We start from the raw sequence: 23,973 nt of genomic DNA, 5'->3' as shown, positions 1-23,973 counted from the left end.
CAGAACAGGGTAAAGTAGCTGGTGGCGAGCTAGCCGAGACAGCAAGCTGGCCAGAGTGCAGCAGTCCGCTTTGGGGACTTCGCCTGGCTGGTCCTCAGACAGAACTTACGCCTCTGGGCTTGGTTGGCTGAGCCAGGCCGGGCTGGCAGAGGGAGAGCTTGTGCCACAGCCAAGGAGGGTGTCAGTTCAGCCATGGCTTCATAAAGAAGCCAGAGTCCCAAGGGGTGCCCAGTCCTTTCCTCTGAATTCCTCCCCCTGAATTCCTGTCACTTCTCCTCCTGCCTTGGAGGGCGGCTTCTCCCCCTGGCCCCTGTGTCCTCAGAGGAAGCTTCCTGCTTCCTCCTCCCTCCACAAGCATGAGTGGGAGGGAAGAGGACTTACTGAGGCTCACCTGCCAGGGAGGGGCCTTTACAGCCTGTTCCGTGCAGTATCATCTGTGTCTCTCTGTCTAATTCCCACCTACCTGCTCCCTGGGTCCTTGAGGAAGGAAGAGTCGGTTTCTTACCTTTGACCTGTTGTCCCGCCGGGCCATAATGTGGCTTATCTAAAACTCTGAGAGGTGGGGCACCTAGCTCTCCAGTTCTTTTTTATTTCCTTTCAGTTCCCATATTATATAGTCCCAAGACACAGTGGCCAGGAACTGTGCAGAGACCTTACACAGGGGATTCTTACAGCCTCCATTTTTGGTGAGTAGCTGAGGACAAAAAAGAGGTGTGTGGCCCCTGAGATGGATCTGTAGGCCCTGGGCACACCCTTTCCATAGTCCCAGAAGGATTCCTAGGTGGAGAATGAGCTGAGAGTTGATCACCATGACGGGGGCAGGGGCAGAGAAGGGAACACGGGTGAGGGATGAGCAGGTGCCTGCGTCAGCCAGAAGGGAATTAGGGGAAGGTGGCCAGGAAGCCTGTGGGGTGTGGTCTGGCCTCAGGAGGGTTGGCAGAGGAGCCTGAAGAAAGGGGAAAAGATCTGAAAAGGAAGGAGAGCAGAGTGATTGATGGAAGAGGAGAGAGCAGGAAGGATTTGGAGGGAAGAGAGCCTGAGGGCTCCAACGTGGTGGGGATCAAAGAGCTGCTGCTGACGAGAAATGGAGGAGGGGCAGCCGTGTCAGGCTGGACTGGTGGTGGGCCTGTGGAAGGTCCCAGAGGGCCGGCGAGTGGGGCGGCACAGGGGCCAAAAGTAGGCCAGGCAGAGGGTGATGTCCCAGGTGAGGTTTTGGGATTCATTTGCTTTTACCAAGTATGAGGGGATCCTTCAGAAGGTGACCGGAAACAGAGGAGACAGGACTTGGGGGTGGGAGGCTATCCCACCTGGATATCCAGGATATCCAGCTGCAAGCCACTGTTCAAGTATAAAGATAGGGTACTACCCTTTCTGCTTCCTTCTGAGACCAGTTTATCACCATCTTACTGGGAAATGGTGGATAGGGGCACCCATCCAACTGCCTTGCAGAACAGGAAGGGAGGGAGGCCCAGGAGTCAGAGCCAAGGGAAGAAGTCGTCTGTTGGGGTTGGTAACGTGAGGTCTGCAGCCAGACCCTTCATCTCTTTCTGGTTCCTCTGTTCATCAGCACTGGTAAGGTTTGGGGATGGTGGGCCTGCCTTCCCACCCATCAGGTCTCTCTGAGCAAGGGGGCAACTCTGCTATGGGAGACTCAGAAAACAGGTCTCACTTTCCTTTTGGGGCAATCACCATTCCAGCTTTCCTCCAGAAGGGTTCTGCCAGCGGTGAGGAGAGTCTGGCATTTGTGATGGTCATTCCATCTTAGTGTGTAGTAAATGCCACACCTTCTAGAAACAGGAAAGCCAAATCATTCCAAGTTCTGATTGGCCTAGAACTTTTGGATCAGCCAAAAGTAGAAGATCAAAAAACCTGAACCAATATCCCCCTGCCCCCAAACTGCAATGGGCTTCCTTTCCCCAGTTGGTCCAGGCACAATGCCCACGGTATTTGAGTCGATCACAAGAGCTGTGGTTAAAGAGATGGACACCAGTGGAGAGATGATTGCTGTCAGAAGCCTCGGGGATGCTGACAAATTCCACTGCTTCTATCTGGTGAAGAAGAGGAGACGTTTCTTTGGATACCAGTATGACAAGACAAACCTCACCCTGAAGGACATCCTGGAGAGTGAAGTACCATTTGATATGGTGGTTCCTGAGTTCCAAGGTCAGTATGAGGTGGTGAGAGACTGCCCACTCCTACTCTACCCCTCTCTCAGTGCCCCATTGCTATCAACCAGGTCAGCCAGTCAACAAAGAAACCGTGAAATTTGTATGTACACATCCATACACCTCAACTTGAAATGTTCAAGAGAGCTGCATGGGGAGAAGGGAATAGGGGAAGTGACAGTTTGTTTTTCTTGGAAACTATTCCTAAATAGTCTTTTTTCCCTATTTTTTCCCTTTGTAAATAATTCACTTTTAAATTAGCTAAGGTCTTCTCATGTGTTTGTAAAGTTAATCATTTAAATATATAAATAAATGGAAACAATTTGCTTAGTGGTTAAGAAAGGACTCAGGCTTTAGAACTGGGGGGCATCTGACTTCAAAACCTGGCTCTGCCACACTTACCAGCTGGGTAACCTCTGGACAAGTTGCTTTATCTATGCTTGTTTCCTCATCTGTCAACTTGAAAAGACTGTTGCAAGAATCAAATGAGGTAAATTACGTAAATCATTTACCACTGTGCCTGCAAGAAGGAGCATTCAATAAAAGTTCGCCCCAGACTTTCTACTGGTGGCAGTTATTATTATTAGCCCTTCCTGTTCCCTGGGGATGATGGTTGAATGGGAAGTTGCTGGTCAGCAGAACTCCATAAGGGTTCAGAGGCGTTAGGAGAGAAGTCTGTCCCATTCTCCTGCTTCCAAGCTCAGTGGCTCCCAATTCCTGGGGTTTCTTGGGTTTCAGAAGCCCCAGGAGAGGTGTTAATGAACCTTCTCTTGGAGACTATTACGGCGTCTGACGCCTCATGGTGAGGAGTTTTACAGCTCAGACATCTCTACCAAAATCCTTTTGGTTCTCCCCAAGAGATGGAAAAGAATTCTAACACCACCACTGTATAGTTCTAGAGCACCTGCCACGTATGACTATTAAGTGATCAAGAACAGTACCCAGATTGCTCAGAGGTGGTGGGCTTTTCCACAAGTGGAGTTTAATTCAGCAAGCAAGCAGCTTTAGGAAAATTTCAGATTAGCATTTTTCAAAGACTCTGAGTCGACTTTCTGAAAATTGAATTGCCAAGAGTCAATTTACTAAAAGCTAGTTCTCAAAAAAATCAAAATCAAAATCAGGGACTTCTCTAGTGGTCCGGTAGATAGGACTCTGAACTTCCACTGCAGGGGACACAGGTTCGAGCCCTTGTAGGGGAACTAAGGTCCGGCATGCCTCTCAGTGTGGCCACCCCCCCTGTCAAAAAAAAAAATCAGTTTGCTAAATGACAAGTTCATTGAAAAAAACAAAAAACAAAAAACAACTTTAAAGCAGGACTAGGATGTTTTGCAATGATCATATTATTCTCCAGGGGCAGAGGCAAGTTTAATTATGGAAAATTGACGAGGTTAACTTCCTTTAAGGGAAACTCTATCTGGATAAAAAATTCAAAGACAGAGGTGAAACCAAACTTTAAAAAAATTCTTAAGAATGAGGTGAGCTGATCATTTAAATTGATTTTTAGCAATCTGACCTTCTTTTTGAAACATTATTATTTTTAACTATTTGGTGTGGATGGTGTACATAGGTTTTTTAAAAATTAAAGTCTATTACCTGATGTGAAGAGCCACCTCATGGGAAAAGGCCCTGATGCTGGGAAAGACTGAGGGCAGGAGAAGAAGAGGGTCACACAGGATGAGATGGTTGAAAGGCATCACCGACTCAATGGACATGAGTTTGAGCAAGCTCCGGGAGATAGTGAAGGAAAGGGAAGCCTGACGTGCTGCGTTCCATGGGGCCGCAAAGAGTCAGACAGGACTGAGTGACTGAACAGCAACAAAGTTATATTCAGATTTCTTTAGTTTTATTTGGATATCTTTAGTTTTCATCTAGTGTCCTTTTTCTGTTCCAGGATCCCGTCCAGGACCTCATGTTACATTTAGTTGTCACGTCGCCTTAGGCTCCTCTTGGCTGTGCCAGGGTCTCAGACTTCCCTTGTTTTTAACGGCCTTGACAATTTTGAGGAGCACTAGTCAAGCGTGTTGTAGGATGCCTCTCCACTGAGATTTGTCTGTTTTTTTTGTCTCTTAAACCTAGGAAATGAGTTGGGGGGGGGGGCGGGTAAAGATTACAAAGGGAAAGTGATATTCTCACCACATCATGTCAAGAGTTTGCTGCTATTGTTGCTTAGCCCACTAGGCTCCTCCATCCATGGGATTTCCAGGTAAGAATACGGGAGTGGATTGCCATTTCCTTCTCTAGGGGACCTTCCCGATTCTGGGATCAAACCTGCATCTGCTGCATTGCCAGAGGATTCTTTGCCACTGAGCCACCTGGGAAACCCTCATATCAAGGGTACGTATTGTCAACAAGACTTATCACTATTGATATTGACTTTGGTCACCTGGCTGAGGTAGTACCTGTCAGGTTTCCCCATTGTCACGTTATTCTTCTGCACTGCCCCTCTCCGTACTGTGTAGGCTCTGTTGCATGGCTTGTGGGGTCTAGTTCCCCAGCCAGGGATCAAACCCATGCTCTCTGCAGTGGAAGTATGGAGTCCTAACTATTGGACCAGGAGATTCTCCCATACTGTAGCCTTTGTGTGCATGAGGTTTGATTTTTCTTTCTCTCTGATAAAGTACACCAAATTTTACATTATTCAAGAAACAAATGGGCCCTGAGACATTAGCATCACACACACAGGACTGATTTCAGGTGTTGTTTCTAGGTCTGGCATGTTTCCACCAGTTTCAAAATGCATTTTTTTTTTCTCTAGAAATCCAGGCCCACCCCTAAAATGCAGCAGTAGTTGCTCTCCCGCCTCTGTAGGCTCAGAATTGGGAGGTCTAAGAGAAAGGCACTCAGCTTGGCAGCATCTCCACACACTTGCCACTAACTCCGGGTCAGCAACGGACTCAGACTCCAGGCCCTTACGCAAGGCCTTATGCAAGGCCGGGCAGAGTCCATACCGGTGGGCAACTTTCCAGAGTTGCCTTACTTTACACATGCTCAGGTCACAAAAACACAGAGATTGAACTCTGCTTAATTTTTATTTCCCAAAGGTTGTGTTCATTCCCTCAGTCGTGTCCAACTCTTTGTGAGTATATAACTCTTTATTCTCCAGGGAAGAATACTGGAGCCAGTTGCCATTTCCTACTCCAGGGGATCTTCCTAACCCAGGGATCGAACCCGAGTCTCTTATTGTCTCCTCTATTGGCAGGCGGGTTCTTTACCACTACTAGCACCACCTGGGAAGCCAGGTGGTCGGGGCTCCTAATTCTTTCGCTTTGCTTTTCTTTCTTTCATTTCAGCCTCTCAAATGGTTTAATAGGACTAGTTCACATTTATTGAGCTTTTAGCAGTGTGCTAAGTGCTTAGCTGCGTGATTTAATCTCCTCAAGCACTGGAAGTAGGTACTATGAATATTCTCCTTCTATAGATGAGGAAATAGATTCAGAGGTGAAGTGACTTACCCAAGGTCATTTGGTAAGAATGTGGCAGAGTGGGCTCCAACCTTGATAACTTCCAGGGAGAATAGCATTGGCTGGAGAACCATGGCTGGAAGACTTGCTCAGAAGAGAAGGGGATCATGAGGGGAGCCCAGGATGGCACGCATCAGCAAGGATCTTCTAGAGAGATCTTTTGGGTCAGCCTCAGTGATAATAACGACATTGTGACCTTACCTTTCTCTTTCCAGGTCAAGGTGATAACTTCGAAATTCTGGACGTCGTAGACTCAAAGGGAAGTTTGACAGTGAGATTTCACCCCCAAATGACATTTAAAATAGCATTCCACATTTTCCAGGAGAAGAATATCAAGTTAGAAAAGAGCGAGATACCCCAGGAATTCCTGGATTCCCTTAAGAACAAGTGAGGCTGGAGGTGGGCAGTAAGGGGGAAGGAGAGAGGGAGAAGCCCATATTTTGGGGCACCTAGGCCATCGGAGGTGGGGAGCCCTGGCTGGTGCTGCCTCCCACTCCCTACTCCCAGTACACCTTGCCCCTACAACCCAGTCCTTATTCAATCATGCCCTCCTCTTCTCCAGTCGAAGCCTTCTCATTCGTCCAGAACCAGCCTCCAGGAGCCCTTCTTCTGAGGTCCCCAATTCATTTACTTTCCTGCTGTTCTCCAGGGTAACTGATGACTCTGACTGGGAGCAAACTGGCTGGTTTTGAGACCACTTTCCTCTGTTTTCTTAAACCAAGTTGCCCAAATCTTCATTTTGTGCTTGTTTCACTTTGCCTTGTGGCAAGTCAGTGGTTTCCAAGTACCTGTCCCTCACTGCACTAAGAACAACTTGTGACCAGGGACCGTCTTTACTAACCTCTCTGTTTATCCACAGCACATGGTAAGTACTCGAGAAGAGAGCTGAGGTGAAGCGCAGTGAAATCAAAGCACCCCGGTTGAACATTTCCTGCACAGGAAGTACCAGCACCCCACCCCACCAGGGTGGCACCTATCAAGTGCTACAGACATTCTAATAGCTGAGGGCATGGTCCTTCCAAGGGACTCCACCAGCCTTCCCCCTCAGCAGTTATGTTGTGGCTGGCATTGATGTCTTCTCCCCTAGCTGGAATTGTTGGAAAGTGTGGATGGTTCGGGGAACGGGGCCCCTCTGTTTTCCTGGGCTAGCCCTCCCCCAGCAGGGTGGATGCCTTTTGTTTCCCCTTTTTAATTAAGAACTGAAAGGCTTACAGTGAAATTGTGCTGGTCCTTTGACCTGCTTCTACCACCACAGTCTTGCTGGGGAGGGGCCTTTGCTGAGGGAACTCATTTTTTTCTAGAATGCATTGTTTCTAAGGTGAGGCTATGTTGAGTGTGTAAATAGAGTTGTGTGGGGGCAGGTAGGTAAAGGAAGGTCACCAGAGGCAAGGATGTAGGTAGGTATTTTGGCTGCAAATACCAGAAGTTCCAACAGGCTGTTTTAAGTCACGAAATGAATTTCCTTGTGTGTTGGTCTCTCAATCGTGTCTGACTCTGTAACTCCATGGATTGTAGCCCACCAGGCTCCTCTATCCATGGGATTCTCAGGCAAGAATACTGGAGTGGTTTGCCATTTCCTTCTCCAGAGGATCTTCCCAACCCAGGGATTGAACCCAGGTCTTGTGCATTGCAGGTGGATGCTTTACTCTCTGAGCTACTAGGGAAGCCCACGAATTCCCTTATGAAATCAGAAATGGCACATGGACCCCAAAGGTGGACAATGTGCAACCAGGTCCCAGAGACCCGTGTAGGGAGCTGGGACCGCTTCTCAGAGAAGGGGCTGCTGTGGGCTGGGCACATGCCCATCTCAGTGCCGTGAGAAGGGCACAGGCTTTGGACTCATGTAGACCTAGGCTTGAATCCCAGCTCTGTGTTTATTTGCTGTGTGACCTTGGGCCATTCATGACCTGTCTCTAAGCCTCAGTTTCCTATGAAAAACGGATGCAAGCCTGCCTATCTCATAGGGGTGTGGAGAGGATTAAATGAAATGACGTGTGAAGTATTTCCCTGTGCTAGCATACTCTAATCTTCCAGAAATGCTAGTGGGTTTCCTTCCCACTTTGCACCCCCTTCCCCCCCCATGGTGGGTAAAGTGAACTTTGACAGAGGTTCCACGTTCCTTGGTTTTCCAGCCCTGGGAGCACTTACTCTCAAACAGAGAGTAACTGTGGTGGGGAGGGAGAAATGTGCCTAGGAGGTGGGGCCCCTCTCATTCCCCCTTTACTCCCTCCAGGAAGCTGAAGAAGGAACTGCCTCCTTCATTCCAATCAATCCAGGCGAAGAGAGAAGACCTGTATCTAGTGACAGAAACTCTGAAGACAAAAAAGACTGACACCCTGAAATATGAAACGCAATTTGATTTTCAGAGCCTGTTGAAAATGTTTGGTTTCCAGTGTGAACACAAGGTTAGGATCTCTGGAGACAGGGACTGTGGGCGAGCCAGCTTGGCTCACTCACTGCAGGTCAGGGGCTGCCAGCCCAGACACCAGGCTCCTCATCTCTTCCTCTAGACTTTTCTGCTCCTTGGCCTCCTTACAACTTCTCTTCTTGCCCCAAGAGAGTACATAGCATCACACAGTCTCTCCCCTTTGACTCTCTGGCAATGTTCTGTTTTCATTTGCTTCGTAGGGCTTGCCATGGCTCATAATTACACGGGTATTTCTTGCTTGTTCATTGTCTTCCTCCCTTTTTAGGAGGCAGGACGACAGGAGCCAGGATGCCTGGAACAAAACAGGCATGTTTTGTCCTCCATAAATTTTTTTTTTTTGGTCACACCATATGGCTTGTGGAAATTTAGTTCCCCACGCAAGGATCAATCCCAGGCCCCTGGCAGTGAAATTGTTGGGTCCTAACCACTGGACAACCAGGGAATTCCCCATAAATATTTGTTGAGTGAAATGGAAATAAAGTCAGATGTGGAGTCAAATATCAACTTTGCTGTTGTGAAATGGGCTCATCTGCTGATCCTCTCAGAGCCTTGGTTCTCTCATCTGTAAATGGAGGGTAATAATGTCTACCTCCCAGGATTGTTTGGGAGATCAGGCAAGGTAATTATGTCAGGAACTGAGGAGTCAGTCTATATCACTCTTTTTTCCTAGCGCCAAAAGGTAGTGACTATCCCCGCTGAGAAGGTCCTGGCCTATCGGGTAAAGCAGCTTGTCTTCCCCAGCGCGGAGAGGATGGGTAAGCTAGGCCTGGTGGGGTGGGGGAGCTGAACACATGAAGAAGGTGGGGTCAGTTCAACTGGGGTCTGTGTCAGTCTGTAGGGGTCCTGGTAGCCTGGAAGGGGGGAGGAAGTTTCAGGCACTGGGAAGAACGATGGAAGGTATTGTTGCTTAATCACTGTCATGTCCAGCTCCTTTACAACCCCATGGATTGTAGCCTGCCAGTTTCCTCTGTCCATGGGATTTCCCAGGCAGGAATACTAGAGTGGGTTGCCATTTCCTTCTCCAGGGGATCTTCCCAACACAGGGATCGAACCCGTGTCTCCTGTGTTGGCAGGTGGATCCTCTACTGCTGAGCCACCTGGGGAACCCAATTCTTCCCTAGAGCTGTTAGCTCCTGTCTCTCTCCCACAATTTATTGTTCCTGTTGGGCAGGGTGGGAAGACTGGGGAGATATTAGAAAGAGGAACTTAAACAGAGAGAACTGGGCTTTCTAACAACTGATCTCTCTTTCTCTCTTTTTAAAAACTGGTTTAGATATTTGTTTCTTGGGCAAAACCAGCTCCTTTCCAGAAGGTGAGTGAGTGGGCTTCCTGTTCATCATTCTAGAATGGGCAAGGATACTGGTTTTAAAAAGAGGATAGCAAATCACCTGGAATTATAGAGTCATCAGTACTGAGAATGTAACAGGATGCACTCAAGTTTGAGCCAAGGTGAGAGGGCAGGAGGAGAATCTGCCTGTTGGAGAAGTAGGTTGGATTGCATGCTGGCCTAGGGTTTCCAGGCTCCACCAACTCTGACCTGCTCTGTATAGGTCAGTGGGCTGGATCCTGGGTTCACAGTCCTTACTGAAGGCCTATTGGCTTACAAAGCACAGTTGAATTGCCTGGCCAGTTTTACACAACAGCATGAGCACTGGACTAGGAGTCAGATAGTCTCAGGGGCTCGTCCTGGCTCTGCTGCTCACTAGGCCTACAGCCTGCAGAGTCATGGTTGTACTAACCTTAAAATGAACTGGGACTAGACCAGGAGACCCGTATGATTCTGTGTGTGGCTTCCTCTGGCCTTTCAGTCTTTCCCTGAATCCCATACGGGCTGTACTGCCTAAGAGCCCTTGTGAAGGAGTGAAGGGGTCTAGGTGGCATAGAAGGCTAGGTGGAGAACACTCCAGAGAAATTATTGAAAGCTGTAGAAGCTTCAGGTTCAGTTCTGGCAAGGTCTTGCTAGCTCAAGTGAGATTCTCTGTCATTCTTAAGTGCCATCACAGAGGAGTCAGGGAATAGATTCCAGTTCCTGCTGTCACCCAAATTTTCTGAGTGGCTAAGGGCATGGTGCTTCTCTCTGGACTTCCCTTTCTCCTTCAGTCGTCTTAAGTATATGCCTATGGCTGCCTATCTCCGAGTGTAGGAAGGGGTCTGTAAATATAGTACTTTGTCATTTATACACCATGATGAGTATGCAGGCTCCCCAGCATAGGCAGCGAAGGCTCAGAATCTAGAATTGAGAACCCCCACCACTGGGACAAGAATGTCCATGGGGTGGGCTGGGGTGGAGGTGACCTGAGGACTCACTGAGATTATTCTTCCTCTCTTTGCAGAGAAAGATGGCGGTTCATCTTGGTTGGGTAAGGATGGGGAGGCCAGCTATGTTCAGGGTAGCTGCACTCCTCACCTTTGAGCCCTCTGGCCCCAAGGAATGCAGCTCAAATAGGGCCGCTGAGTGTGTGTGTGTGCGCGGGCGCGCATGTGTGTGGCAGTAGTAGTGGAGAATGTTGGGAGGAGAAGGGCAGTGCATGCTCAAGTCGCTTCAGTCATGTCCATCTCTGTGCAACCCCATGGACCATAGCCCGCCAGTTTCCTCTGTCCATGGGATTCTCCAGGCAAGAATATTGGAGTGGGTTGCCATGCCCTGGAGAAGGGTAGGGCAGTGCCAAAAGTAGGTTTCCACTATAGAGGTTGTATCTGTCTCCTCTGAACACAGTGATTCTCACTGGTACACAGATATCACCTGAGGGAAATGTTGAAAGTAGTGATAACTGAGTTCCACCTCTGGAAATTCTGATTTAGCTGATCTGGGGGTGGGGCCTGGTCTGGGCACTGGGAATTTTAATTACTCCGCAGGGGATTCTCATGCACAGTCAAGACTGAGAACCACTGTTCTAACTTCCTCTAAATCCTCATTACTCCTGTGGTCCAAAGCTTGCACTTTGAATGGCAAGAACTACATAAGCTTTGACTTCCTGGTGGTGGAGAAGAATTGGGGGTTGGTACTAGACTGAAGGTGAACTGGGAGGTGGAAGTGGGGTCAGCAGAAGGCAGTGATGGTGGGTGTCTATCTGCTTCATGTTAACAGAAAAAGACTAGAAGAAGGGAAGTTACAGAGAGGTGGTCTCCAGAAGAACGATAGATCAAGAATGGGGTCTGGGGGGCCTTGGTAATGGAGCTTGCTAGGCTGCAGGGATTGGATTCTTAATTTGTGCCTCCACAGGGAAGTCCTTGAGTTTGGAGAATTTCCAAAGCATAAAAGAGAGGGTTCAGGACATGGTGCGAGTCCTCCAGGATCTGACTCCAGAGGAGCAAAAAGAGGTGCTAAACTGCTTCACTAAGTGCCTCAGCAGTGATGAAGAGCTACAGGATCTAGAGCAAAGAGTAAGAGGCCCAAGGAAGAAGAGGGCAGAGAGAGGGAGGGACGAGTCGGGAGACAATCCACTCTAATGGGACTGGCCTCCTCTCTCCCATCTCCTGGTCCTAGGTGTCTGAGATCCAGCGCTCTGGGGAGCTACAGATGAACAGCCCAGTGAATTCTCTCATAAGCAGTCTTTTCAACGCTGCTGGGGTCTTGATAGAGGCACGCGCAGAAACCATTTGGGATGTCCTGGATGCCCTGACGGGTGAGGAGGGGCTTGGATATAAGCTGGCATGGAGGACATGCTGAGCAGAGGGACCTGTGCGGAGTCAACTCTTGGGAGGAAGGGGATATCACTGCCTTTTACATTTTGTGGGGCATAGACTTCACACTTCACAAAGCAGCCATCTTCCCCAGGCCAGAGATGGAGGGACTGCCTCCTCTTTCCCCATGGTGCAGTCTCTGACCTCCTGCAGGCTAAGAGGAAAGCAGAAACCCAGTGGGAATGACCCCTGTCTAGCCACGCTGGGGTTCTCTGGAACTTCCTGTGATGCTTTGTCCCAGGTCTGATCAGACAGCAAAGCCCTGTCCCACTATGTGCCCTGCCTCTCTGCTGACCACCCTCTCTCTTGTCCCCAGAGCTGTCTGAGTACCGGCAGTTTGTTGCTGAGGCCCTAGATAAGGGGACCCTGCTCCACATGAAGGACACGGTAAGACAGCCTGGGCTGAGTGTCCAGGTCCTAGTGGAAGTGACTGCCCATGCTCTCAAGGGCCCCAGAAACCTCAGTGACCAGTCCCTTCCTACTTCATAGTCCACTGCCAGCTCACGTCTATGCAGCTGGTTTGTGGCAATTCCCTGGACATGTAGTTTTCAGGACAATTCAGGATGGGGTCTTTAGGCTCTGCTGTTTGCCTGTGGGCAAGAGAGGGGGTGGGAGGCTACTAGTTCCAGGAGGGCAATTGGCCCCATGCTGACGCATCAGCAGTGTCTATTACTATTTGGGAGTATGAGGCTCCCCAGGCTCTGCAGGAAACTGTGCCATGGTGGATTACAACCTCTGCTATGGACTCAGGACTAAGGGGTATGTATGGCCACGTAGTTGCCATTTTTGGTATATTTCCTTGTTCTCAGCTTTTACCATCTGGTGGGTTCCCTTTCAGGTGGAGCCCATCCTGAAGAAGAACTGGGGTGAGGGGCCCCTAGATGTGAGCTGTGATCCTGAGGCATGGACTCTCTATGCCTTCTATGTTGTTGTCTCCATCCTGCTGCAGCTGGGTGAGAAGCCCACCTCTGTGTCTTCCTAAGCATTCGCCCCACCAGCCTCTGAGTGCTGTCCTCCCCAGTCCATCCTCATCATCCCTAATCTCAATCACCAGAATGATGTCTTTAAAACGAGCTGCTATTCTTTGATACATCCCATTCCCTACAATAATGTCCAAAAATCAGCTAGATTGTAGGATGAACTTCTGATTAAAAGTGGGAGACTGATCATATTAATTACCTCTCTCTCTCTCTTCAAATTTCACTAAATAACAATAAAGTGATGGAAATGATAGAAACCCACAAGGAATAAAGAGAATTAGGCAGCTGATAAGGGATTTCAACACATCTTTGGAAGCAATTAAAGGAGTGGTAAGCTAGGAGCCTCGAGACTGAGGGGTGTGGGGGAGTATAGGAGGAGCCTGCTGGTTTTCATCATAAGCCTTTTAGTTCTAGTTAATATTTTTCAAGACAATAATTGAAAGAAATATGTACTTGCTGTAAAGCATTTCAGATATTGCTCAAAGTAAAAGGTAAAGGTACCCAGTGATCTCCCTTCTCCCTTTAATATAACCACTATGCACGTTTTAGGGTGTGTGAACATTTTTTTTCTATTGGGCAGTTTTAAAAATGGTAACTTAAACATGAAACTAGGATGAGATGGCATACATCTGGTCTGTATCTATCTTTTGAACTATTTATTCTTACATTTACATTTGTAAAAATATTATATGCAACAGGAACTCTTATAAGTGCTTGGAGTGTAGCTTGGTCCACTAATTTGGAAAACTTTAACAGTATCTACTAAAGCTAAACATATGCCTGTGACTCAGCAACTCCACTTCCTTGGCATATACCCAAGAGAAATGAGTGCCCGTATTCACCAAAATACTTGCATGTATAAAAACATCAAAATAAGGGCACTAAGCTGAAAACTATTCAAATACCCAGTACCATTAGGATGGATACATATATTGCGCTATACTTATGCAATAGAAGAGAACAAATTACTGCTACACGTAACAACACGAATGGCTCTCACAGACAGAATGCTGAGCAAATGAAGTCAGCACAAAAATGCATATTTGTGTTTGGGTCCTCTGAGAAGTAGGTGCCAGAATGGAAGCAGCTATGCAAGATAGGGGGAAAGCTCGTGAAGAATGAAGGGACAGGGAACAGGAATAGACATGGCAAAACTTCAGAGCACGTGATCTAAAACCTGTGAAAGGAGAGGAGGAGGGAGAGACTGAGCAGGAAGAGTCTCAGACGCCAGCACCATCTGAGGGTCTCTGCCAAGCCAACCAGAGCAAAAGCAGTCTGCCAGGGGGCTCCCCATCAGGCAGGAGGGCCAGGCTCTGGGATGCCACGCTCAGCCTCCGGCAGGGAGCTGCTCAGGAGAGGCTCAGGAGGCAGATCTATAGGAGGGTGGGTTAGAGGTCCTTCATCAAGCTGCTTCCTACAGCAGGTTCTCCTAAAGAAAATCTGGGTGGTGCCCTCTGTGAGACTGTATGATTCCATTTATAGGATGCTCAAGAACAGACAAAGCAATGGTGGTAGAAGTCAAAATAGTGATCATCTTCATGCGGACATTATTGACTGGGAAGAGGCATGAGGGAATCTTCTGGAGTGCTGGAAATATATCCAGATTCACTGAGCTAACATAAGATCAGTTTATTTTAATGGAAGTGTATTATACATCAATAAGAAAGGCTTGAAAAAGTACATATTATATAGCTCCATGTAAATGAGGTGAAAAACAACCAGAACTACACGATGGTGGAAGAAGTCACCACAGTGGTGACCTCGGGGGGTGCAGTATGTCTTGGAAGAGGCAGTACTGAGAGACTCTTCGGGAGCACTGGACATATTTTATATCTTGATCTGGATAGGGGTTACATGGATGTGTAACCATGTTTACATGTGTGAATGTTTATTAAGCTAAACACAAGATCTGCACACTTTACTGTGAATTTTTATCTCAATAAAAACTTTTAAAATATAATGAGAACAAATGAGAACAGATTTGAGCAGTACAGAGGAATATAAACAAATTAAGTAAAAGTTTCCTCTCAAACCCCTTAACCCTATCACCTAGTCCCACTTCCTTGTGATAGACATATTAACAATTTTAGTGTTTATTACAACTAAAAATTATATTCTTGAATTTATTCTTGATTTATTAATTTTGAAAGAAAGTGAAAGTGTTAGTTGCTCAGTTGTGTCTGACTCTTTGAGACCCCCATGGACTGTAGTCTGCCAGACTCCACTGTCCATGGAATTCTCCAGGCAAGAAAGCTGGAGTGAGTTGCCATTCCCTTCTCCAAGAGATCTTCCTGACCCAGGGATCAAACCCACGTCTCCTGCCATTGCAGCAGATTGTTTATCATCTGAGCCATGGGTAGTATCTATTGATTACTCAGGATTAAGGATGAATGTTGTGAAAATACAGACACTGAACAAGAAGTTCACGGTAGGAAAGTGTTACAAAAAATACAGGGTACTATGAGAGTGTTTAATAGAAGGTAACAGGGTGGTCCCATCTTACCTCTGACAGTCCTTTAGCCTTTTCCTTAAATGCCGATTCTAGCCATGCCAAACTATTGGTCTTCAATTTGAACTTGACGTGCACTTTTACAATGCTGTGCTTTTTAAATACAGGTTGTATTCTTCCTCTGCCTGGATTACCTTCCCCTGCCTTAACCACCTCTTAAGCTAAGGCTTAAATATCTTTTCTTCAGTATTTATCCCAGTTTCCCAAAGAATTTGGTTACTTCTTCCTCTGATTGACCCAGAGCATGTTGAATACATTTCTATTAAGGCCTTATTATACCATACAGAAATTACTAACACATATGTCTGTTCCACTGATGTGAAAGCTTCTGGAGAACAGGGTTTACTTTAAATTTTACTTTTCTTTACTGAAAAAGTGAAAAGTGAGTCACTCAGTCGTGTCTGACTCTTTGCGACCTCATGGACTATACAGTCCATGGAGTTCTCCAGGCCAGAATACTGGAGTGGGTAGCTCTTTCCTTCTCCAGGGGATCTTCCCAACCCAGGGATTGAACCCAAGTCTTTAACAGCTAAGCCACCAAGGAAACCCAAGAATATTGGAGTGGGTAGCTTATCCCTTCTCCAGGGGATCTTTCCAATCTAGGAATCAACCCGGGGTCTCCTGCATCACAGGTGGGTTTTTTTACCAGCTGAGCCACTTTAATAGGGCCCTTTTCCAAAGTGCCTTTGAGTTGGGGGAAGTTTGGGAGACACATTCAGAATTTCATGAGGCTGTCTCAACCAGTTGTCATTAAGATTTTTTTCTCTGTCCTCTTAGAGTGCAAGCAAGGGACTACTTGTCTAAAGGAGATTAAACTAACCCAGAAGTCTGAGGTTCATATTTGATCTGCTGATTTCTCTCCTTTTCATCTCACATTTCTGATTCCAGAGTGAAGCTCAATACATTAACTGTTTAAGTCTGTAAGGAATTTCCTGCTCCAGAACCTGAAACTGGTGAAGGGATGGTTTTGAAATGGGGACAGTCAGAACAGTCATTATGTGAGCTTGGAGGGATGTGAGAGATTCTACTAACTTGTACTCATTCTTCTGAACTCGTAGCTCAAGCAGTACCCACTTCTGACAGTTTCAACATCTCTCCAATCTGAGTTAGAGACCCTGTTGGGAAGGAAACCATTTTGGAGAAATGCAAGTTAAGCCACCTTGGGATAGATAGAGTTGGATGTCAACAGATCTTGGAGAAGAGGGAAAACTACCTTGCAGGTAACAAATTGAGGAATTTATTGATTTTGCTCCTAAGATGGAGGAGAGGAACATTGAAAGGAGAGAGAATGGAGCTAAAGGGAAGCACAAGAAAGGCAGAGAGAGACTGAGGCTAGATGAAATAATAAAAACTCCTCGATGTGGAAAGGTGAGAAACACTCAAGAATGGTGATGCCAATGTTGTTTCTGGTAGTGGCAAGCTAGGTTATTTATTATCCTGGTAAATATATGGTTACATCTCAAAGAGCAGTAATTATATATAGAAATAATAAAACTATTAATAGCATCTTTTGATGTTAAATGCAGGATAATAATATAATAAATTTAAAGTGTTCAAAGGGTTTTATCTTTGGGAAAAGAGAAAAGATATTGCTTACTTTTAGACTTTGATGATATTGTATGTATTCTATAATTTTTAAGGTAACCACCAAAGACTAGGGAACAGATGAGTGGAGGGAAAAAAGCAGAGTGATAAAAAGATGATCAACAAAAAGAATACATTAAACAAGGGAAAATGAAACCTTAAACAGGTGAAACAAAAAACCCCAAAGAAAATGGTGGAATGAAATCCAAATGTATTAGAAATTACATGTATACAGGGCTAAATGATGCAGTGACAATGTAATATTGTCAGAATGGATACATTTATCTATTTACAGTTTGTAAGACATCTATATAACATACAGATATAAAATATTGAAAATAAAGTGGTAGAAAAACATTAGCTCTGTAAATACTAGCCAAGAAGAAACTGGTATAGTTATGTTAATATTAGGCAAAACAAACTTGAGGTATTAAGCATTATTAGTGGCAAAGAAGACCACTTCACAATGATAAAAATTTCAATTTACCAAGAAGATACAACAATTTTGAATTGCTATGTACATAATAATATAATCTCAAAATATAGAAAGCAAACATTGACAGACAACAAAATAGTCAAGTACAAAACTACTGTGAAGATTTTAACACACTCCTCTTAGTAATTTATAGAATAAGCAGCTAAAATGTCAGTGATACAGATGATTTGAACAACATAATTAACAAACTTGATCTGATGGACATATTTAGAAAGCTATACCCAACAATAACTGAAGAATAAAACTTTTAGCAATAAAAATATACATATCAAACTTGTAAGGTGACTTCCCTGGTGGCCCAGGAGTTGAGAGTCCTCCTGCAAGTGCAAGGGACATCAACTGGATCCCCAGTCCAGGAAATAAGGTTCTACATGCCTTGGGCAACTAAGCCTGTGCACCACAACTATTAAGCTGGCGCTCTAGAGCCCTCAAACCACAACCACTGAGCTTGCGGGCCACAACTGTTGCACTCCATGTGCCCGACAGCCTGTGCCCTGCAACAAGAGAAGTCACCACAATGAGAAACCCACGCACCACAACTAGAGAAAGCCCAAGTGCAGCAATAAAGACCCAGGGCAGCTAAAAAAAAAAACCCCAAACCTTGTAAGATTAGCTAAAGCTGATATTTTAGAGAACAGAATATGTATGTATAACCTTAATTGTTTATGTGAAAGAAGAAAGGCTTAAAAGAAAAAATCAAAGAATTAGGTATCTATGTCAAGGAACTAAAAAAAAAATTAGCAAAATAAATCTAAATAAATGGAAGGAAAGAAAGGGCACAGCAAATATAAAGTAGTAAATAAATAATAAAGAGGTTCAATAAAGACAGATATTGGATCTTTGAAATCAGTAATAAAATAGACAAATCTCTGAGAAGAGTGATAAAAAGAAAAAGGGAGAAAGCACCTATAACCAATTTCAAAAAAGCAAAGGAGACAGTACTATAGATGCTATGTGTGTGTTAGTCGCTCAATCATGTCTGACTCTTTGCGACCCCATGGACTGCGATCCCTGTCCAACAGGCTCCTTTGCCCATGGAATTCTCCAGGCAAGAATACTGGAGTGAGTTGCCATTCCCTTCTCCAGGGCATCTTCCCAACCCAGGGATCGAACCTGGGTCTCCTGCATTGCAGCGGATTCTTTACCATCTGAGCCACCAGGGAAGCCCACTATAGATGCTACAGGCATTAAACAGATAAAAGGATAGTAGAACAACATTGTGCCAATAAATTTAAGATTTTAGGTTAAATAAGAACTATCCTAGAAAAGTATAACTGCTAAAACTAACCCAAGAAGAAACAGAAAATATGAAAAATCCTATAACTACAAAGGACATTATATCAACAGTAAAATATCTTCCCACAAAAATTCTAAGTTCAGACGGTTTCTCCAGTAAATTCAATGAAGTATTCAAGAATAAAGAATTCCAACATTATACACACTCTTCCAGAGAATTAAAAAAGGCAACACTTTCCAAATTGTTTACAATGCTAGCAAAATCTAACATGAACATGAGAAAGAAAAATGCAGGCCAGTCTCACACATAAACTTAGATGCAAAAATAGAAAATGAATAGCAAACCAAGAAATAAAAAGAAGACTACATTAAGACTAAGTTAGGTTTGTCTAGGACTTCAAGGTTAGCTTAACAGTAAGAAATCAATTTATGTAATTCATCCCATTGAAAGTTTAGGAAGAAAGGTGACATGACCACCTCAGTAGATACAGAAAAAGCACTTGATAAAATTCAATTTTCATTCTTGATAAAAATGCCTAAAATGGACCTAGAGATTATCGTACAAAGTGAAGTCAGACAAAGACAAATATCATATACTATCACTTACATGTGGATTCTACAAAAATGATACAAGTGACATAATTTACAATACACTCATACACATAGGAAATACATTTATGGTTACCAAAGGAGGAAAGAGTGGGGGAGGGTAAATCAGGAGTTTGGGATTAGGAGTAGATACATACTACTATATATAAAACAAATAAACAACAAGGACCTACTATATAGCACAGGGAACTATAGTCAATGTTTTGTAATAACCTATAGTGGGAAAGAATCTGTAAAGAATAGATATATATTTCTGGAATATATATAACAGAATCACTTTCCTGTACATCTGAAACTAATACAATATCGCATATCAACTAGTCTTCAATAAGAAGTTGTTTGCTTTAACACCATATACTATCACTTAAATGTGGACTCTGAAATCTGACACAAGTAACCTTATCTACGAAACATTCATGGACACAGAGGACAGACTTGGTGGTTGCCAAGGGGAGGAAGGGATAGGAGAGGGATAGATTCGGAGTTTGGGATAAGCAGATGCAAACTGTTATGTAGAGAATGGATGAACGACAAGGTCCTACTATATAGCATAGGGAACTATATTCAATATCCTGTGCTAAACCATAATAGGAAAGCATATGAAAAAGAATGTACATATGTGTGTGTATAATATATAATATATATATAACTGAATCACTTTGCTGTACACCAGAAACTAATACAACACTGTAAGTCAACTATACTTGAATAAAATTTTTAAAAAGTTGTTTGTTTTGAAGGAAAAAAGTGCATAAAAAATTCCTACTAGAGAAACAAGAATAAAACAGATGTCTTTAATCTGATACACATATTATAAAATACCTACAGTAAATATCATATTTAATGGAGTGAAATAAGTTTTCTCTCTCAATCAGAAGCAAGACAAGGATGCCTACTGCCACTGCCTTTATTGATTTGACATTACATAGATGGTCTAGCAAGTATAGGAAGCCAAAAGAGAAACAAAATATGTAAGGTTACTGTTTTAAAAAGAAAATTGCCAAAAAAGAAAATTGTATTACTTGCAGATGATCTAATTTGTATATAGTAAGTCCAAAAGAGTCTATAGATTATTAAAAGGAATAAGATAATTTAGTAATTTGCTAAAATATATATAAACCAATTGTATTTATATATATACAATTTCATGAAGGAATGATGCTAAAGCTGAAACTCCAGTACTTTGGCCACCTCATGAGAAGAGTTGACTCATTGGAAAAGACTCTGATGCTGGGAGGGATTGGGGGCAGGAGGAGAAGGGGACGACAGAGGATGAGATGGCTGGATGGCATCACTGACTCGATGGATGTGAATCTGAGTGAACTCTGGGAGTTGGTGATGGACATGGAGGCCTGGCATGCTGCGATTCATGGGGTTGCAAAGAGTCAGACACAACTAAGCGACTGAACTGAACATGAAATTTAAAAATACCAATTATAATAGCACCAAAAATGTGAAATACCTAGGAATATATCTAACAAAAAGCCTGAAAGACACATTAAGTTATAAACTTTTATTGAGAGACCTAGGAGACTTAAAGAAGGAATACAGTGTTGAAGGGTTAGAAGCCACTATATTGCAAAAATTTGAAATCTTCCAAAATAATTTATGGATTCAATGCAATCTCAACAAAAATCCCAACATTTCTGTGCATATAACTTAATAAGTTATCCACTTCCACTTATATGGAAGTGTAAAGAGGCACAAATAGCCATGATATTCTTGAAAAACAAGATGGAAAAACTTGCTCTACCAGATAAAAACTGTAATATTTTGGTGTAGCATTAGAGCAGGGAGAGACAAATAGAAAAATAGAAGAGACATCTCAGACATAGATTCTCATGCATAAACGGACCTGTGCTATATGAGAGAGGTATCATTGCAGAGCACTGGGGAACGGCTAGATTTTTCAGTAAGTGGTGTCAGTACAATTGAGTAACCATATAGATAAAAAATTATAAACAATGCCTAGCACACAGCATATATAAAATTAATTCCAGTTAGAATTTAGATCTAAATGTGAAGGCAAGTCTATATTAACATTAAAAACGCTTGTTCAAGGGAATTCCCTGGCAGTCCAATGGTTAGGACTCTGCGCTTTGACTGCCAATGGCGCAGATTCAATCCCTGGTCAGGGAATTAAGATCCCACCGTTGAGCTGTGCAGCACAGCCAAAAATAAATAAAAACCCCAAAGAAACAAAACAAAAACATTTGTTTATCAAAAGATATCATAAAGAGGTGAAAAGACAAACTATAGCATGGAGAAGATATTTAAAACTTGTAACTCACAAAATAATAAGAGCCAGTATAAGGAGCTTGTACCAATCAATAAAAAAGACGACTCAATACAAAGAGAGTCAAAAGTGTTCTAAAGAATATTTGGAAAAAGAATCCTAATGGCTAACAAACATGAAATGATGATTAACCTGATTAGTAATCAGGAAACATAAATAAAAATCTCCAGGAGATACTATTTACTCAATTACCAGTGTGGAAAAGGATTAAAGGTCTCACAATACCAAATGTTGGTAAGTATCTGAAACAACGAGAACTTCCATACACTATCATTGGGAAGATAAATTAGTACAAACTCTTTGAATAGCAGTTCATCATTACAAATGGAACACTGACATACCCTATAACCCCAAAATTTGACTGCTAGGTATAAACTCTAGAAAAACTTGTGAACATATGCATCACATGGTATATAAAGAATTTTACTTAGTAGGATGTTGTAACAGTCAAAACAGAAACAACTTTAGTGTTCCCCAACAATAGAATGGATAAACAAACTGTGGTATATTTATATAATGGCAGAGTACATCGTGAGAAACCCTGGGCTGGAAGAAGCACAAGCTGGAATCAAGATTGCAGGGAGAAATATCAATAACCTCAGATATGCAGATGACACCACCTTTATGGCAGAAAGTGAAGAGGAACTAAAAAGCCTCTTGATGAAAGTGAAAGAGGAGAGTGAAAAAGTTGGCTTAAAGCTCAACATTCAGAAAACGAAGATCATGGCATCTGGTCCCATCACTTCATGGGAAATAGATGGGGAAACAGTGGAAACAGTGTCAGACTTTATTTTGGGGGGCTCCAAAATCACTGCAGATGGTGACTGCAGCCATGAAATTAAAAGACGCTTACTCCTTGGAAGGAAAGTTATGACCAACCTAGACAGCATATTGAAAAGTAGAGACATCACTTTGTCAACAAAGGTCCATCTAGTCAAGGCTATGGGTTTTTCCAGTGGTCATGTATGGATGTGAAAGTTGGACTGTGAAGAAAGCTGAGTGCCAAAGAATTGATGCTTTTGAACTGTGGTTTTGGAGAAGACTCTTGAGAGTCCCTTGGACTGCAAGGAGATCCAACCAGTCCATCCTAAAGGAGATCAGTCCTGGGTTCATTGGAAGGACTGATGCTGAAGCTGAAACTCCAATACTTTGGCCACCTCATGCGAAGAGTTGACTCCTTGGAAAAGACTCTGATGCTGGGAGGGATTGGGGGCAGGAGGAGAAGGGGATGACAGAGGATGAGATGGCTGTATGTCATCATGGACTTGATGGACGTGAGCTTGAGTGAGCTCCGGGAGTTGGTGATGGACAGGGAGGCCTGGCGTGCTGTGATTCATGGGTTCACAAAGAGTCGGACATGACTGAGCAACTGAACTGAACTGATACTATATAGCAAAAGTATAAGTGAACTAACTCTATGTGAGAGTAATCTTTAGAAAGAATCAAGGCATAAAAGAGTATATTCATTCTGATTCCATTATGTTCAAAAACAGAGAAACTTTATGGTTTAGGGATCCAACTTTGGTGATAAAACTCTAAGAAAAGGCAGGAAATAATTATTATCATTCCTCCTCTGGAGGAATGATAAGATCAGGGACAGGCACATGGTAAAGGGGTGGATTTTGAGGATGGTAGAAATATTTTATTTCTTCACTGTGTGGTGGGTATTTCAGATGTTTGATAATTATGTTAAACAGTAAATTAGTGTTTAATGCACTTTTCTGTATGCATGTTATATTTCACAATAACAGTGGTAAAAAAAAAAAGAATGGTGATGCTTATTGTTTCATTTTAAGCTTTTTGTGTGTCGAGGCAGTATAATTCTTCCTCTGCCTGTCTTCTGAAATCTTACCTCAAATCTACCACCTAAACATCCAAAGGACAGAGCTACTATCTAAGTCACAACGGCACTTAATTGCAGTGTTTATTTGTCTCAGACACTAGTCTGGGCCTTTCCTGGTGACAGGGACCGAGACTACTGAACACTGGACCTATAGTAAATAAAAGTTTATTGATAGAATGTATGCAAATTACCAGTCAACGCTAAAGGAAATCAACCCTGAATATTCACTGGAAGGACTCCCGCTGAAGCTGAAGCTTCAATACTTTGGCCCCTTGATGCAAAAAACTGACTCACTGGAAAAGACCCTGATGCTGGGAAAGATTGAAGGCATGAGAAGGGGATGACGGGATGAGATGGTTGGACGGCATCACCGACGCTATGGACATGGGTTTGAGCAAGCTCTGGGAGATGGTGAAGGACAGGGAAGCCTGGCGTGCTGCAATCCATGGTGTCACAAAGAATCGGACACAACTGAGTGAACAACAATAATGCAAATTATGGTGAAAGCGCTGGATTCCTAGCTGTGTAGAATTACTCCATTGTTTATCACAGGCCCACAAAGGAGGAATGACTGAGCAACCACCACCACCACAAAGCTAATACAGAGCCTTAAAACTGTTGGTGTTTTATGGTCTACATAGCTCTTTCATATAAACGATAAGATTACATAGTGCCTCGCTCC

General features: G+C 43.8%; 1 protein-coding gene and 1 long non-coding RNA gene across 4 annotated transcripts; one reads left to right on the top strand and one right to left on the bottom strand.

Annotated features, from left to right (window-relative positions):
- The first annotated feature begins 37 nt into the window (after positions 1-37).
- Positions 38-12,913, top strand: GSDMB (gasdermin B). 3 transcript variants are annotated; one of them, XM_069543371.1, is made up of 12 exons: positions 38-686; positions 1,921-2,163; positions 4,407-4,499; positions 5,842-6,013; positions 7,860-8,031; positions 8,725-8,809; positions 9,328-9,366; positions 10,388-10,414; positions 11,278-11,438; positions 11,542-11,680; positions 12,055-12,125; positions 12,577-12,913. In XM_069543371.1, exons 2-12 carry the CDS (start codon positions 1,935-1,937, stop codon positions 12,718-12,720), a joined length of 1,332 nt encoding a protein of 443 aa, XP_069399472.1. In that variant the 5' UTR covers positions 38-686; positions 1,921-1,934; the 3' UTR covers positions 12,721-12,913. The 3 variants fall into 3 exon arrangements, with proteins under 3 accessions (XP_069399472.1, XP_069399474.1, XP_069399473.1); XM_069543373.1 differs by lacking the exon at positions 38-686 and adding an exon at positions 1,448-1,572; XM_069543372.1 differs by lacking the exon at positions 38-686 and having other exon boundaries at positions 1,727-2,163.
- On the bottom strand, positions 3,987-6,510 carry LOC138415170 (uncharacterized). Its single transcript, XR_011247150.1, has 2 exons — positions 5,618-6,510; positions 3,987-4,237 (listed from the first exon to the last, which is right to left on the bottom strand). It is a non-coding gene; the product is annotated as an uncharacterized lncRNA (long non-coding RNA).
- Positions 12,914-23,973: the final 11,060 nt, after the last annotated feature.

The sequence above is a fragment of the Ovis canadensis genome, chromosome 11 (assembly GCF_042477335.2).
Source record: "Ovis canadensis isolate MfBH-ARS-UI-01 breed Bighorn chromosome 11, ARS-UI_OviCan_v2, whole genome shotgun sequence".
NCBI lineage: Eukaryota > Metazoa > Chordata > Mammalia > Artiodactyla > Bovidae > Ovis > Ovis canadensis.
This window is presented reverse-complemented; position numbering and strand designations above follow the sequence as displayed.